Source organism: Juglans regia, chromosome 8 (assembly GCF_001411555.2).
Source record: "Juglans regia cultivar Chandler chromosome 8, Walnut 2.0, whole genome shotgun sequence".
Classification (NCBI taxonomy): domain Eukaryota; kingdom Viridiplantae; phylum Streptophyta; class Magnoliopsida; order Fagales; family Juglandaceae; genus Juglans; species Juglans regia.
In genome coordinates this window covers 18,700,472-18,716,692 of record NC_049908.1, presented here as the reverse complement: position 1 = coordinate 18,716,692, position 16,221 = coordinate 18,700,472, and the positions used below count along the sequence as shown (strand labels likewise).

The window sequence follows — 16,221 nt, the reverse complement described above, 5'->3', positions numbered from 1 at the left end:
TGTTTAGACCAGTTGATTCTTGAGAGGGATTCCCTTTCAATAATAAAAATTAGAGAAATACTTAGCTCTAAAAAGAAAATTTTATAAAAGAGTAATTCTATGCATTAGCTACTATTCACTTTCACACCCAACACCTATAGTTTTTTTTTTTTTTTTTCACAAGGTGTAGAGGTGTTTTTCATAGGCTGTGGAGTATGAGATAATAAATGATGAGAAGAATTTTTCTTTATAAAAATATACTTACAGACTTGTTTATCTTGACATAATACCTGGGATTATGATTAGTAAAAATTACATGTGAACCAAATCACATTTGTTTGTTAGTTTACTTACTTTTACAAGATCCCTTTATAGATTTAGAATTTCTCTACAAACTATCCATGCTCCGAACTCTAAAACTGATATTTGTCTTGATCCTGTTATTAGCGTCATTTGGGTCATTCAGGCTACTCTGCTGCGTCAGAACAAGAGGAGAATGGAGATTAGAGAAAATTACAGTCAATGAAAATAGGCAGGAAATGAGGCAAAATTACTGAGCCTCTCGGTTAGTCACTAGCAAAATACAAAGGTATCCACACGGCATTCAATAGGGAGAACATTATCCATCATAAGGTATTTCAAAATACAAAGGAAACCATCTTCAATGCATATTCATATTGTAACTTCAACTTTCCTACGTGGTATGTGCAAAAGGCATTCCATACCCATGAAAACCCTACGATTCTGAAAGAGATCCACAGACTAATTTCAGATTCATTTGCAACATTATACACATCCACATAAAAAGCAAAGAATTTACAGCAAAACTGAAAATCTAGAAAAAAAAAAATACAAACATAATCCAGTGACAGCTGTGAAATAATTCAGGTTTAAATCAAACACATCAGATACATAAGAGAATAAGACCGTATAACAGAACCAAAATATGTAGAAGCGAAGGACGGTCATAAAACAAGGGTAATAGACTGGCCAGCGGTATGCCCGAGTTGGGCAATATAATCACAACCAAGTTCCACTCGTCTACCACACGCCTGCGCCATTTGATTCCGGCTTCACGCTCATTTAATACTTTAGCGAAGGGCCATATAAAATTATCATCATTCACCAAATGAACAGCTGTATTACCTCATTCACTCTTTTGCCATGCATCTCCTGCCAACAATATCAGCAAGGGCTCTAACACATAAAAACTCATTAGATTCGTTGGCTGCAATGGAAAAACGTGGAGAGCTCCAACAAAGTTTCTCGGGCGTGAAAGAAAGGACATAAACAGCCTCAAATTCAAAGATTTCTCAGATCTTACTCCGCATTACTTTATTTCATTGCCTTTCGAAATTAAACCATCCTTCCCTGCTTGCAACCCCAAGGCATGAGCAAACATTCTCTTTGCAGCTCCCAAATGCTCCCTTTGCAAGGAGTCTTTATTGATCCCATTCCCACTGCTTCCATTCTGAGCTGCTTTAAAATGAGGGCAAATCTTGTCAGTTTGCTTTGGAGCCATATTGCTTTTACTTGGTGATGATCCACTTGAGATATTATCATTGATTTTCACTTTTGCATGAGGGTTGCTATTTTGTCCCGATGGGGAGTCAGTCTTCTGAGAAGATTCTGCTGATACCTTAGGCTCCCTGCATTGAATATCTAATGCATCTGTTTGCCCACTATGCTCTTTGCATTCCCCATTCGTAGCCTGATTGCATGGATTTATTCTGTGGCCTAGAGCATGTGCAATCATTCGGCGGGCGACCACAGGAACATTTCGTGGCTTCCGCTCCACAGGTTCAGAAACTTCACCCGAATTCATTGAAAATATTCGGTCACGAGCAACCAGATAAGCTGCTTTTCTCTCCTCAAATGAATGTTGAAGAGAAGGCATTTCTGTTGTCAACACTGAACATGAGCAAATTTAAGCTTGGGTACAACGATGGATGTTGTAGAAAAAAAAACATAAATAAATGATCAAATGGGACTTTCATTATTTTAACTTATTTAAGAAAAACAAAAAAATATGCTTCAAATTTTGAGATGGTAATGGCCCTATAAAGTTTCTTCAGAGAAACATTAAGCTTTCAGTAACCATGGAAAAAGGGCTACAGTTAAGTGAAATGGATTTATTTAACCTCCCATATTGTTGAACTTTATGCATTCTGAGCAAAAGATTTATTCCACTGGCTAATAATGTTCTTCCTTGTGCTACCGTATATGCCACTTTGTTGCAAGAATAGTGGACAAGGTCTAATGATCCAAGAAAAACATTAGTCATATATGCACTCATACTCTAAGAGGACAAATAAATGTTACAAGTGGAACTCCTTGGAATAAGGGGAGGGCAGCGGGGCCCCGCCCCTGCCACCACCTGGGCAGGCCGGCAGCCTTGGAGGCCTGATGCGGGGTACCCTGCCCACATCTGGCCGCGAGGGTGGGGGGCAGGACAGGGCTGGGCCACATCCGCTTTCCCCCCACCCCAGATATATATATTTACTATAAGACTAAAATCCCAGTGAGTCTAACCCTAAAATCACTCTCAGTTTCTTCTCTCTCTCTCTCTCTCCCTCTCCTCTCCTCTCTTCTTTCTCAGTTTCTCTCCCTCTGCGATTTCTTATTTCTCTCTTCTTCTTCTCCTCCTCTTCCTTTTCCTCTTTTCAGTTTTTGACTTTTCTTCTCGACGTCTTGAAGCGTGGCCGTGGAACCACGGCCATTCTTGTAGTGTGTCGTGGCGGTGATTTGTTTTTTTCTTTTTTTCCGTGTCACTGTATGCACTTTGTAATTTGTTGGATTTGCTCTTGGATGATACATTTGTAGATTTTAGGGATGGATCTGTAGATTTGATGTTGTTTTGAAAAATTTTGGATTTTTTTTTGTTGTTTTCCACTGTGGGTGGGCGGTGGATGGCAGGGGACGGACGAGGGGGCCAATCCGCCCCCCCGGCATGCAGACGGGGCACCCCGCCCACAGGGTGCTGGGCCGGATTCCAGGTGGGGGGGGGGGGGTGCAGGTAGAACCCCTACTCAGAATCATTACAAGGCACAATTCTACCTAATAAAAGAAATCAAAGTGGCATTTGAAAATCATCTCTATATAATAAATCACTCACCTGATGAGGGTACGGGGGCTCACGGTCTGCCCCCCCAACAAAAACAAACCTTGGCATCCTTGTTAAGGCCTACATATTGGTAGTGTTCCAGTGCCCATAGTAGGGGGTAGAAGTCTACTCTACTCTATAAGTACTACTAGTTGAGTTTTCTATAAGTACTACTAATTGAGTTGAAGAATAAAACTCAAACCATATCAATTGTTTTACAGATCATTCTGCAAAGTTCTTTCTGTTTTACTTTTTTATTTGTTTTTGGCTTCCCCTCCTTTCTTACTGCTCAAAGATACATAAAAAAAATTGTTATATCAAGTTGTATACAGACAGAGGCTTACAATCTCCCCCTCCAAACCCTCTACATCCTTGTTAGGGCCAACGTATTGCAGCATTCCAGTCCACATGGAGTTATTAGTGGACTCTACTACCATTTGTAATGATCCAAGAAGGTGCTAGTCACCTATACCCATATTCTTCAAAAGAATTAGTAAATATTACAATTGGAGTCCTCTGGATTCATTGTTAGGCCTGGTTCCATATACTAAGGAATTAAGATGAGACTAACACTCATGTAACTGTAACAATTCACCCATCCATCACAGGATCCAGGCATAACTCAAGGCATGGAAGGCATATTTTAGCTATTACATATACAAATCTATTTCTTGCCAGTATGGCTTAGAAGACATGTTCTCCCTTCCTTCGTTTTATAACACTTATGAGCTCAATAACTGGAGGTCATAGACATAAGCTTTTGGAGTGTTGGTGCAAGTGATCATGGTAAATATTTATTTGAATATCCATCTAATATAAAGAATGATACAAGAATTTGAAGGGGTACTGAAAAATGTAGTGATAAGTATGCTTTCTAACCAAGAGAACTTAACCAATAGCATCATCAAGAGAAAATCAACTCAATACTATCTGCTATCACAGTCAGCGCCATAAAAGTGAGGTTTCAAAGCCCATATAATCCTTTAAAGAGGACAGGAAAAAGGTTACCTGGGAAGGCCTCTGTTTTTCTCAATAATTGATGTGAAACCATTGGAGATGGATGCTCTTCGGACTGCCACAAAATATCACTAACGAGGATGGAAGGTCTGCATTCCAAATATGTATGTCATTCAAAAGAGAAACATAACGTGCACTGCAAAGCAGCTGCACACTAGCTAGGCTAGGCATTGATTATCTGTGACATCAATGTATATGTTGGTCCCCCGATTGCTGTATTTTCAGTATTTAACAATGATTCAAAAGTACCTCAAAATTAATAGATTTTCCACAAGTTGAAGGAGCAAACTTTGATTTCTCAAATTTCATGATCAGTCTTGAGGTTATAACATTTGTACATCCCCGGTTGCATGTTTAAATTGTGAAAACAACTTAGCTCTCACAACCAAAAAAATTAATAATGAAAAAAAAAATCCAATTTGATATGTTCTTATATTCTCCGTCTAATATATTAGACTCCAAGACTCTCGCACACTGCTTAATTTTCAGAGTTTATTAGTTACTAAATCTCCATATTATGCCAAGTTCCAACTAAGAGGAGACTTATTCTTTTAACATTGTCATTTGATGTTACTTACTTAAGTAATAAAGGAATTGTTCATCAAACTTCATGCTCTTATACACCCCAAAAGAATGGGATGGCTGAACGCAAAAATCACCATCTATTAGATGTAACCCGAGCACTTTTACTGCACATACATGATCCTAAACGATTTTGGAGTGATGGTGTTCTTACTGTGTGTCACTTTATTAACCATATGCCTTCATCAGTCCTCAATGGTTCATGTTCCCTTCCTCTCCACCTTTTTCTCTCCCTCCAAAAATCTTTGGGTGTATTTGTTATGTTCATAATCTTGGCCCAGGCTTTGATAAACTTGATCCATGTGCTACCAAGTGTTTCTTTGTTGGTTATTCCCAGACTCAAAAAGGATATTGCTGCTATAGTCCTACTCTTAGACGTTACTTCACTAGTGCTGATGTCATCTTCTTTGAGTTCATACCCTATTTCTTGGCAACATCTTCGGTTGTTGAGTGTGATCTACTACCATTACCTACTCTTACCTTTTCTCCTGCGCACTCACCCACTTTTACCCAACCCTCAATGCCTTCCCTTGTTCCTTTACAGGTGTACTCGTGTCGCTTGCAACCCCCGGCTCCCATGCCTCCACCAACCTTGTCTCTATCTTCAGATCCTGAGTTATCTAGTGCTTTAGACTCTCCACCTATTACTCTCCAAAAAGGTACTCGTTCTTGTGTTACTGAACATCCGATTAGCCAATATGTCTCCTGTCATGCCTTATCTCCATCTTTTTCATGCTTTACTTCTCAACTTTCAAAACTTTATGTTCTTAAGACAGTTCAGGATGCTTTATCTGATCCGGAATGGAGGACAGCTATGAAAAATAAAATGGATGCTCTTCACCATAATGGGACATGGGATCTTGTTCCTCTACCACCTGCTAAACACCCTGTTGGTTGTATATGGGTATATACAATCAAATTCCACCCTGATGGCTCTGTTGAACGTCTAAAAGCATGCTTGGTTGCTAAGGGTTACACTCAAATTTATGGCATTGATTATGACAAGACTTTTTCCCCGGTTGCCAAAATTTCTTCTATTCAAGTATTAATCTCTCTTGCTGCTAATTTGGATTGGCCCTTATTTCAGTTGGATGTTAAAAATGCATTCCTACATGGCGACTTAAATGAGGAAGTGTATATAGAGCAAACACTTGGGTTTGTTGCTCAGGGGGAGTATCGAGGTACTCTGTGAAAGTTAAAAAATGCATTATATGGTTTGAAACAATCTCCCCGAGCATGGTTTGGGAGGTTCTCTGATGTCGTTGATGACATTGTAATTACTGAGGGTGACTCAGCTGGAATTGCTAGACTGAAACAATTTTTACATGATCAGTTTCAGACAAAAGACTTGGGCAAACTTAGATACTTTCTTGGAATTGAAGTCGGTAGATCTAAAAAAGGTATTAACCTATCTCAGAGAAAATATGTACTTGACCTTCTGGAAGAAATTGGCATGTTAGGTGCACGGCCTATTGACACTCCTATGGACCCAAATCGTAAATTCTTGAAAGATGAATGGGAGTTGTTTGGAGATCTAGGTTGGTATCAAAGACTTGTTGAAAAATTGAATTATCTTACTATCACTAGACTTGATATCTCTTATGCAGTGTGTAGTGAGCCAATTTCTATAAATGCCCAGGGTCTCACATTGGGATGCTGTAATCCATATTCTTCGTTATCTTAAGCAAGCTCCTGGCCTTGGACTATTGTATAGACCTAATGGACATCTTAAAATTGAAGCTTTTCCAGATGTTGATTGGCTGGATCTCCTTCAAATAGAAGATCGACTACTGGATATTGTACCTTTGTAGGAGGTAACTTGGTTACATGGAAGAGTAAGAAGCAAACAGTAGTAGCTCGGTCTAGTGCAGAAGCTGAATATAGAGCAATGGCTCACACTACTAGTGAGCTGACATGGTTGCAAAACTTTCTTCAAGAGATTGGGTTTCCATCTTCTATCCCTCTTCAGTTACTTCGTGATAACCAAGCTGCAGTGCATATTGCGTCTAATCATGTATTTCGTGAGAGGACTAAACATATTGAGATTGATTGTCACTTCATTCGGGATAAGATACTAAGTGGTGACATTTCTACACTCTTTGTGAAGTTAGCTGATCAACTTGCAGATATGTTTACCAAACCACTGTGTTGTAGTCGGTTAAAACTTATTTGTTACAAGCTAGGTTGATAATATATATATATATATGCCCCAGCTTGAGGAGGAGTGTTACAGGACATGGTTATAATTAGTATGGTTTATGAGTGTACAATGGCCATTTGTATGTAGTATGTATAGCAAGTTGAATGTCAATGAATATACGAATTTATTCTCTCTCTATGTTCGACTACAAGGCCCACAACTCCCCAAAAAGCTCTATGGTGTGTAAATAAATGGTTTGCTGATCCTCCACTAGACTTTCACATACAACAACAGTCTGCAATAATCTCCTTTCTCTTTCTTAGATTGTCCACAATTAAAATCTTCCTCAAAGCTTCTGTACATCCAATGAATGCAACTTATCTGAAGAGTTAATACCCCTATTCCAAGGAAGCATGACAAAGAGGACCCTCTCGAGGCAGTATCCTCACCTTAACAACTTTGGTGACAAATTGACAACCCTTACCTCCCATTAGTGAATTTACAATTTCTTTACCATGGAATGTAAAACATAATTAAACAAGTTGAAAAAGGGAACACAACCCAAGTATACAAAAAGCAAAAACAAAAAAACAAAAGAAAAGAAAACACAAGGAAGGCAATGAAAGAAATCTTCTATTCCTAACATCCTAGACACCAAAAGTTCTAGCAAAGGAGCTTTCTTTCATTGTCTTCCTATGAGTATCTACAGTGTGAAGGAAAGGATCGGCAGCGGTAGTATGATTTTATCAGTTCAAGTTTGGAAAGAGTAATGCTATGCAAAAGAATATGTTCAAAAAAAAGCACAAAGTGAGTGCAGAAGGACATGAAAAACATAGTGTTGATCAAGCAAGAAGAAAAGTTTGCATCTGGGCAGTGGTAGCGTAAAGGTCCTCGACGATTGAAGATGTTCAACTGCTTCACTAGTAGCTTACACATGCAGTACCAATCAATAATAATTTGTTACTTTTTCTACATCATCCCCTACTAAATTCTGTTGCAATGCTGCCGAGTAAAGAAAGCTACTTTCAGACAAGCTTTATCTCACCAAATGCATTTACTAGGAAATCCAATAACCTTCCCTCCTTTGAATACCAGATTAAGTTCTCAATTCAAGCCTTGTATCATACCCAATGACCATGTCATCCCTTTCCTTCCTAACTCTAATTCCAAGTCAGCACTCTAAAAAGTTTGAATTGATCAGAATAAACAAAACTTTGGACCGACCTATCATGTCTCTTCCCTCCAGCTCCAAATAAAGTCTTTTGCCTCCCCACAATGAAAGTCAGATACTGGGAGGAAGAAACTTCCACCATTAGACCTACACCGCTTCTGCTCAATAAGAGTTTTTAAGTTGCCTTAAAAGACCATAAGAACAAGTGCATCCAAATTGACAGTAGGAAGAATCAGGCTCCATCCTTCAGCAAGTATCATGATCAGTCTTCAAAATTTGGGCTTCATTTGTTTCTTTGAGAAGGAATTTTTCTTCTTCTCTGTTTTGCAAAAATAGAAGGGTGTCGTCCTAGTGATAAGTCAGCAGAAAAAAGATTCAAAAACTTAAGGTTGCCACTCCTAAAGTTCCAAAAGTCCAAAAAGGAATAAGATGATAAACCACTAGTTGCTGTCAGCTAAGGCTGTCAACAGCTCAAGCTTGGCTCAAACAAAATTGAGTTGTGTTCAGTCTGCTTATTTAATAAAACAAGCCTGAACACAATTTTGGGATCGTTTATAAAAGGAATCAGCATGGAAAATTTCAGTTTGACTCATATAAGCTTGATGAAAGTACTCATATAACAGCTCGGCTTGACTTATTCTAAGACCATCTCCACACACAAACAGAGATGCATGATTTGAGATTACACTTATATATGATCTACGTTAATCAGTAGTGTTATAGATGTGCCTATAAAAAAATTATTGTTGTTTTTTCTCTAAGTCTGAAATTAGAAGTAAAACAGTTGACATTCAATTGAACTGCTAAAAAAATAAGAAGTGTTATAGATGTATAAAACATATTATACGACATTTTCTTCAAGTGAGGCACCACATCTAATTAAAAGCGATAGGGCACAAGCCAAGTACATTGGGGGTATGCAAAGGGGAATGCCTATCTTAAGGAAGGATTGGGTTGTGCAAAAGAGTTAAATCTACAAAACTGCAAAGCAATTTACAACTATGTAAAGGCACCCAGCCAGCTATTGAAGTACGTACACCAAAAGTTTCTAGGAAATAATCATGTTTATTCACTTACATTGTTGTATCTGAGCATCTCTCCAACACTAGGTGCCGGTCATCTCCATCACCAACAGATGAGTGGGAAAATCTAGCACCAATCAATCAAACAAGGTTATTAACGGAAGAACAGTAGATGAGAGATAGATATGTATCAATCAATAGAGATGTCCTCCAATATAAGCACCAAAGCAATAATATAAATCAACTTTTTTATAAGTAAAAGTAATAATATGTCATATTGCAAACACGAGAAATTTGAAAGACAAATACCCAAATATTTCAGCAAGGCGATGCAAGAGAAGACGGCTATATGCGTCCATTGGTTCCAACTCCAGGACACCATCTGAACTGCAAGCAAACATTGTTTTTACTGGTTTGATAAAAGTTAAAGCTAAGGTATGCTTTACAAAACTTCAAGTAAGCAAATCTTCATCCATGCACGAAGTAGCCATAAAAGGTAGAAATAGGCTAGAAATCAATATCAGGAACAAGACAGATGCAACAAATAACTACAAAAAGAACTAGCTACTTCATGAGTTCTGACATAGGCATGGAAAAACATAAACATATGAGAGAGAAAGAGAGGCCCGACTGTTGCTTCCAGTTGCAAATATACTTCTCTTTTGTCGATCAAGCATTTTTTTGCTTCTCTAGTTTTCAGAGTTTTCCTTTGCTTAGTTTTCTCTCCGTACGAAGCCTAACCCGTGTGTGAACAGTGATTCGAGAGAAACCCTAACCTTCCTATCTTGCCGCCACCCCCACCCACCATCGATCGGAGAGGGACACCGCAGTCACAGACGAGGCCGACGAGCCCCGGCGTCCTCACTATGGGCCGTCAGCATCGGTTCCTTGCAGGCGAACACTTTTTTTTTTTTTTGTCCGCGTCGGTCGCTGTGCACTTTGAATTCATCACATAACTGATCGACAGACCCAGGCGTCTCCGTCGTGGGGCCTCCGACGTCGGTCTTTCTCAGGCGACTGGTATTTTTTCTGCTGCTCTTATGTTTCCTCCTCCTGCGATCTAAGCCTTTCCATTAGCCACCGCTACAGACTGTTTCAACGGACTCCGGCGACCACATTGTGGGCATCCGACATCATCCTCCGGCGACTGGAAGTTCTCCGTTATCTCAAGGATTTTTTGCAAGAAAATCCGTGAACTCAGGGCCTCCAACAGATCTGTGTTTTACCTTAAAATGAAGTGGGAGCAATAGGGAGCACTAGGAACAAATTTGCAGTGGGATTTGACAATGACGACGAAGCATGATGCAATTTCATCCTAGTTGGAAGGTGAGAGGTGGTTGAAAGTGAAATAAAAAACTTTCGTTTTTACAAAAGAGGGAGGAAATATCTTTCATATTTCTGAACGTAGCAAAATGATAGCTTTTTTTTTTTTTATAAGTAAAAATATTCTATATCAAAAAGGAATAACCAAGTACACTGATGTATACAAGAAAACACATTGCCCATTGACCCCAATGACCCAAAAAACTAGTGAAAAACAACCCAAAATACACTAAACCCAACCCCAACCCCTTGTTTCCCGAAGAACTAAAACGCTACCCGAAAAACCAACCCCAACCTCTTATTTCCTCCTTTAGAACTAAAACTTCACAATGCCCTCCCTTTGGACTTCCCTCTAGTTGAGCTACCACCCTTAGCGTCGTAGTTGATTGCGCAATGAAGACGTTGTAACTCCCTGCTTTTCTTGAAACTTGATTTTGTTTCTAGCACGTAGCTTGCCTCAATCGCAATGATCAGTTCTTTAAATTGGTCTTCACATCCTCCATGTGAAATTCCCACAAACTGCTGAATCTCGCTAACTTTAGGCAGAATCCAATCTGCTATTGGGGGAAGAGAGACCAAGGGAGCAACATTATCCCCAGACACAGTATCCAACTGCACTCCTGCCACTGGACATTCCTCTATACAAGGCACCAACACCAAGCTCATTGGTTCTCCAACAACACCATCGGTTCTCTCCTAGGGTGGACGACAGCTTCGTGGGTGGCTAAGGGGATTGAAGATTGTTTAGACCTTAACTGCCATGAGGGTTTCTTCAGAGAGCTAAGGATGGGTAATGGAGTTTTTAGCATTCAACATCATGTTCATGCAAGGGGCAGTTTTTTGTAGCTCTCAGAATTCCGTAATGGAAGGAGGAAGGGTTTGTTGGTGATTCCGGAGGGCGCAAATGGCATTGGATGGAAAGACTTTTTGCAGTCCATTCTAAGTGTCACTGAATCCAAAGCCACTTCTCGAAGTAGAGAGTTTGTTGATGGGAAAACAGTGGGAAGGCCTTCCTCAATCAAAGGTGCTTCGTACGCAACGGTGTTGAAGTCACTGGTGGGTAGTCAGGCCGAGACCAACTTAGCGGTAGAAAGAAAGGGCAAGGCACTTGTAGGAGACAAAAGGCCTCAAGTGACTTTGGGAGAGTTGGAAGGGGCCTTGTGGGATGTCAAATCTCAGTTGAAGGGAGTTATGGATTATGTAAGAGATCTAATGATTAAGGTGGATAAGGGGCTGGACCTAGTCATGGGTACAAGTGTGCCAGCAAGTGTGCCGGAAAGTGTGCAGGCAAAGGGTGTGTCAACGATAGGGTCGTTGGACGCCGGCATCTTTGTTCATGCCAGTGTCACTGCCTCTTGAGGGAGCTGTAGGGTCTCATGCACCAGTTATAGATGTAGTTGGTCCTTCTGTCCAGGGTTCATTTGTAGTTAAAGACGGGGGTCCCTCCAAGGTCTTGAGTATATTGGAAGAAACAGTCGAGCCTCTTTTGGAAGATGCAAAAGGGGTAACAAAAGGTAGTGCTTCCCCTCTTGAGGAAGCAGTAGGGTCAGACAAAGTGGCACGTCAAGGATCGTCGAGGGGTGGAGCATATACACAAAATGTTGATGAAGGGGAGGAACCTATAATGGAAACAAATGGAGGGGAAAACAACCATATACCTATCGAGCAACCATTTGGCGAGAATGACGATTTGTCATTGGTGCCTCGTGTGGGAGAAGGTTTAGAGTCAGGAGTGCAGTCGGGTACTATGGCTGGGGATAATGTCGTTCCCTTGGTTTATCTTCTTCCGATGAACGATATAGCGGGTTCAACAGCAGATTAGATTCTGAATAAAGATAATGGGTTTCTACAAACCCTAGGACTTTCATATAGAGAGCAGGGAGAATATGAAGACCAATTTAAAGCACTACTCACTGCAATCAAGGTGAGTCACACACTTGAAACCAAATCTAAGTTTAAGAAAAGCAAGGAGTTAAAGAATCTTTCTTGGGCAATCAACTACGATACTAAGGGAGCTAGCTCAAGTCGAGGGAAGACTAAAGGGAGAGCTTTGTGAAGACGTTCCCGTAGTGGGATGTAGGGGATGGGGCCGGGGAGGTGTATCGATAGTTTTCCAATTCGGGCTTGGTGTATTTTGAGTAGGTTTTCATGGGCTTTTGGGTCATTAGGGGCTTTCTTGTATGGGCTAGGTGTTTTTCTTGTATACATCTAGTATACTTGGTTACTCCTATTGATATATATATAATATTATTACTTATCAAAAAAAAGAGAGAAAGAGAGAGAGTCCCTTTTGCTTAATCTTGTGGTCAAATGGACACAAAACATGCAATGAAAGAGGTTTAAGCCCTATGATTAAGCTGCGAGAGAAAAAGGGGGCAGAAACACAAACTTCAAAGCTTAAAAACATTATATATATTAGCAGGTTATAAAGTCTACCTGGTATCATCCTGAAGGAAGTTGACCAATGCCTCTTCCACTGAGAGAACAAGATGCTTGGAACGAAGATTGTCCTTAACAAGGAAAGCCAATTCTTCAACCTGTATGTCAGTGATAAAAATGAAAAATCAATTTGACAAATATAATCTTGTATTTCAATGAAAAGGAAAAAATTTTGAAAACCTTTTCAGATGAGATGTATCAATACATGAGATTGATAAAACTACTATTAGACATAAACATTTGAAATATGTCCAAACAATTTGCCAGAACAAGCACAGTAACAGTCATGCAAATTATTGAACAGCACTGCCCTATAGAATACCTTATTTGTATCAGCTTAGCAAATAAGTACTAACAACAAGCAGACTTGGAAGAAAGGGAGATAACGAAATAACTTTCTACAGAGAGAAGAAAATGAAAGAAAAACTCACAATAACTTGTAATGCAAGGACATCAAAAGTTTGTACAAAGTTCCAATGCAACAACCTGTCTGTACCATGTCAGAAGGGAAAGCCTTGCTGATACAAATAGAGACACACACACACACACACACACACACACAGGGAATGTATTCTTATATGCTAGGCACAGGATATACAAACGGATCAAGTTGATTGCTTGAACATGAGGTTCTCTGGATTTCTTTTACAATGAAATTGAACTAGTTGATGAGAGGAGGATGGGAGTCAACTACAAGTTGGAAGTTTGGAGAGAACCTAGCTGTATCAAGTGCAAATTTGGTAACAGCATAATAGAGATGGAAGGGCTACAAAACCTGATGATCAATAGATACCAAAAAGCAATCACTTTCAGCATATTGTATATAAAATATATAAGACCCCTTATATTTTATGGTACAGGAAGTTGGGAATTGAGAAGCAGCATTGGCATAAAATAAACATAACATTGATAACATACATTTCGGATACAACAATCTCTCCTCCCTCCCTCCCTCCCTCCCTCATAGCAAGAGAGAATGTTAAGATGGATGCGACGAAATCCTAGGAAAGAAAAACTAAGGAATGAAGTCATCTATTTGAATGTATATTATACCAAAGGATAACATTAATGCCATACATTTTGGATACAACAATCACTCCTCCCTCCCTCCCTCCCTCCCTCTCTCCCTCAACAGAAATTCCAGAATTTGTCTCACTTGGGTCCAAGATGGAGCATATTGAGGAAATGATAAAGGAGAGTTGTTTAAGCCAATTTGGAAATATGCAATGAAAACCAATTAATACACCACATGACACGGGATTGACCCCAACTATTTGATATGGATTCCATACTGCTAACCCCAATTTAATTGGGAGGAAGAGCTACCGCTGAAGAGTTTGTGTACAGTATCATTAATTTGAATTAAATATCATTAATTTATTCTTTGACACTCTTCCTATATCTAGACAATAGTTTTGAAGCATACCCTGTCAGTTAAGAAATTAATTCATAATAGTGCAGAATGATACGTTAAATAAAAACGTGACACAGGATTGACCAATTAAATTAGAACCATTGCCAGAATAGAGTTTAGTACAGTATCATTAACTTGAATTAAAATTATTTCTTTTCTTATAAAAAGAAAAATAATAATTTGAATTAAATCTCATATATGTACTGTTCACACTCTTCCTAAAGCTAGCCAATTTTTTAAGCATACCCTGTCAGTTAAGAAATTAATTCATAATGACTTTTCACAGCGCAATAAAAGTACAGTCCAAGTTATACAATTGTTTCCACCTTCTTAAACCTCAGTATATCTTCAATAAAATGGAAATCAAGCTTGATATGCTTAATTCTTCAAAATATATTGGATTCTTGACCAGAATCACAGAAAAATGGAAAACAATATTCATCATCTACTGCATTATATAGACCAGCACCAAATTAGATCCTGGAAAAAAAATGGGATCTATGCTTTGTAAAGTATGATATTAGTTTTTCTTAGATTTAAATGCAAATTCAATCAATTTGTTTCATCTAGGCTTTCAGTGCAACAATGCTAAACATATTAATGTATAGATACCTATGAACTTGTACACAACACACGGAACATTTAATGCATATATCTTTGACCAAACCTTCCAAGATTGATATCATTGACTGAGATTAACCAAACATCTCATATGCACTGCACGCTAAATTCAACTCTACAGTGTCTTATGACTCAACTGCGACCATAAATGTTAGCATAGAACTAAACATCCTCCACTCAATCTACTTGCATACATCTCCACGCAATTAAACTCAAACTCAAACTCAAAACATTCACTTCTCTACCAAGCATGGTCGGTCTTTGCCTTAAAAATCTTCAAATTTTTTTCCACTTTTGTAACATCAATTGACAACCCAACTAAGAAAATTTTGTCTCTATTCTTTTTACATTTTTTCCTGTTTTGTCCCTGTTACTGCAATCCTTTTTTCCATTAAAAAATATCCGCTTTCAGATTGAAAATTAAAGATCGGGGCAGATAACACCCGCCTACCCTAATTAAATTAGCGAAATGCATTCTCATTTAAAAATCACAATTTCCGGTTCATAAATACATGGAAGTAAACCATAATATCAACTACGATTACATAAATCAGCACCACAGGAAAAGACCCGTTTCGAGATTATTTTTGTACTTACTAAAAAATTGTCTTAAAGTAAAGCACAAAATAAATTGAAAAAAAATAAAAAAGAACAATTGGTTCTGCGTCTGTAGGTGTGTGCGAGAGAGAGAGAGAGAGAGAGAGAGAGAGAGAGGTTGAGAAACATACCATAGCGAAATGGGTCATGCTCATGTTGAAGTAGCAGGGGAAAAATCAAAAGGGAATTTCGGAGGAAGCTTGATACAACGCAGGTGTTTCAACAAGAGAGAGAGTGCGAGAGGGGCTTTGCTGAATGAAGGCTAAAGATATTCTTGAAGTTAAACAGGCGGATTGTACTTGTAGTTTTGGATTTGCTTTCTTTTTTCTTTTTCAATTTTTTATTTTATTTTTTCATTTTCTAAGCTTTGGACGGTGCGTTTTTTTGTTTTGTTTTGTTTTTTACCCTTTTTCACCAAGTCGTATTGTACCAGGAAAAGCCAATCATGCATTGGGTTACGGTTAGCGGCTAGGGCCCTGTTTTTTTTTTTATTATTATTATTATTATTATTATTATTATTATTATTTAATTACGTTTAAATAGTAAAGTGATATAAAATATTTTATAAATAATAATAAAAAAATATTAAATAATAGAAAAAGATAGATAAAAAATAATAATAAAATAATAAATAATAATAGAGTATTTACTATCCAAATTAGTTCTTAATAATATTAGATATAATCGTAGAGTATGAAAGTGTTATATAATTTTTTTAAAAAATAATAACTTGTTTATAATTATGTAATAAAATAATATTATTTTAATTTTTATCTTTAATTTGATGGATTTAATTCTAATAAAAAATATTAT

At 38.3% G+C, this 16,221-nt stretch overlaps 1 protein-coding gene across 6 annotated transcripts; it reads right to left on the bottom strand.

Annotated features, from left to right (window-relative positions):
• Positions 1–252: 252 nt before the first annotated feature.
• Positions 253–15,678, bottom strand: LOC108997868. 6 transcript variants are annotated; one of them, XR_004802275.1, is made up of 7 exons: positions 13,208–13,416; positions 12,774–12,874; positions 9,324–9,396; positions 9,070–9,141; positions 4,091–4,188; positions 1,126–1,890; positions 253–454 (listed from the first exon to the last, which is right to left on the bottom strand). XR_004802275.1 is itself a non-coding variant. In XM_018974254.2 (6 exons), exons 1-6 carry the CDS (start codon positions 15,561–15,563, stop codon positions 1,310–1,312), a joined length of 954 nt encoding a protein of 317 aa, XP_018829799.1. In that variant the 5' UTR covers positions 15,564–15,678; the 3' UTR covers positions 742–1,309. The 6 variants fall into 6 exon arrangements, 4 of the variants coding, with proteins under 4 accessions (XP_018829799.1, XP_035549382.1, XP_035549381.1 ...); XR_004802276.1 differs by having other exon boundaries at positions 253–451; XM_018974254.2 differs by lacking the exons at positions 253–454; positions 13,208–13,416 and adding an exon at positions 15,540–15,678 and having other exon boundaries at positions 742–1,890; positions 9,324–9,401.
• Between the last annotated feature and the right edge of the window lie 543 nt (positions 15,679–16,221).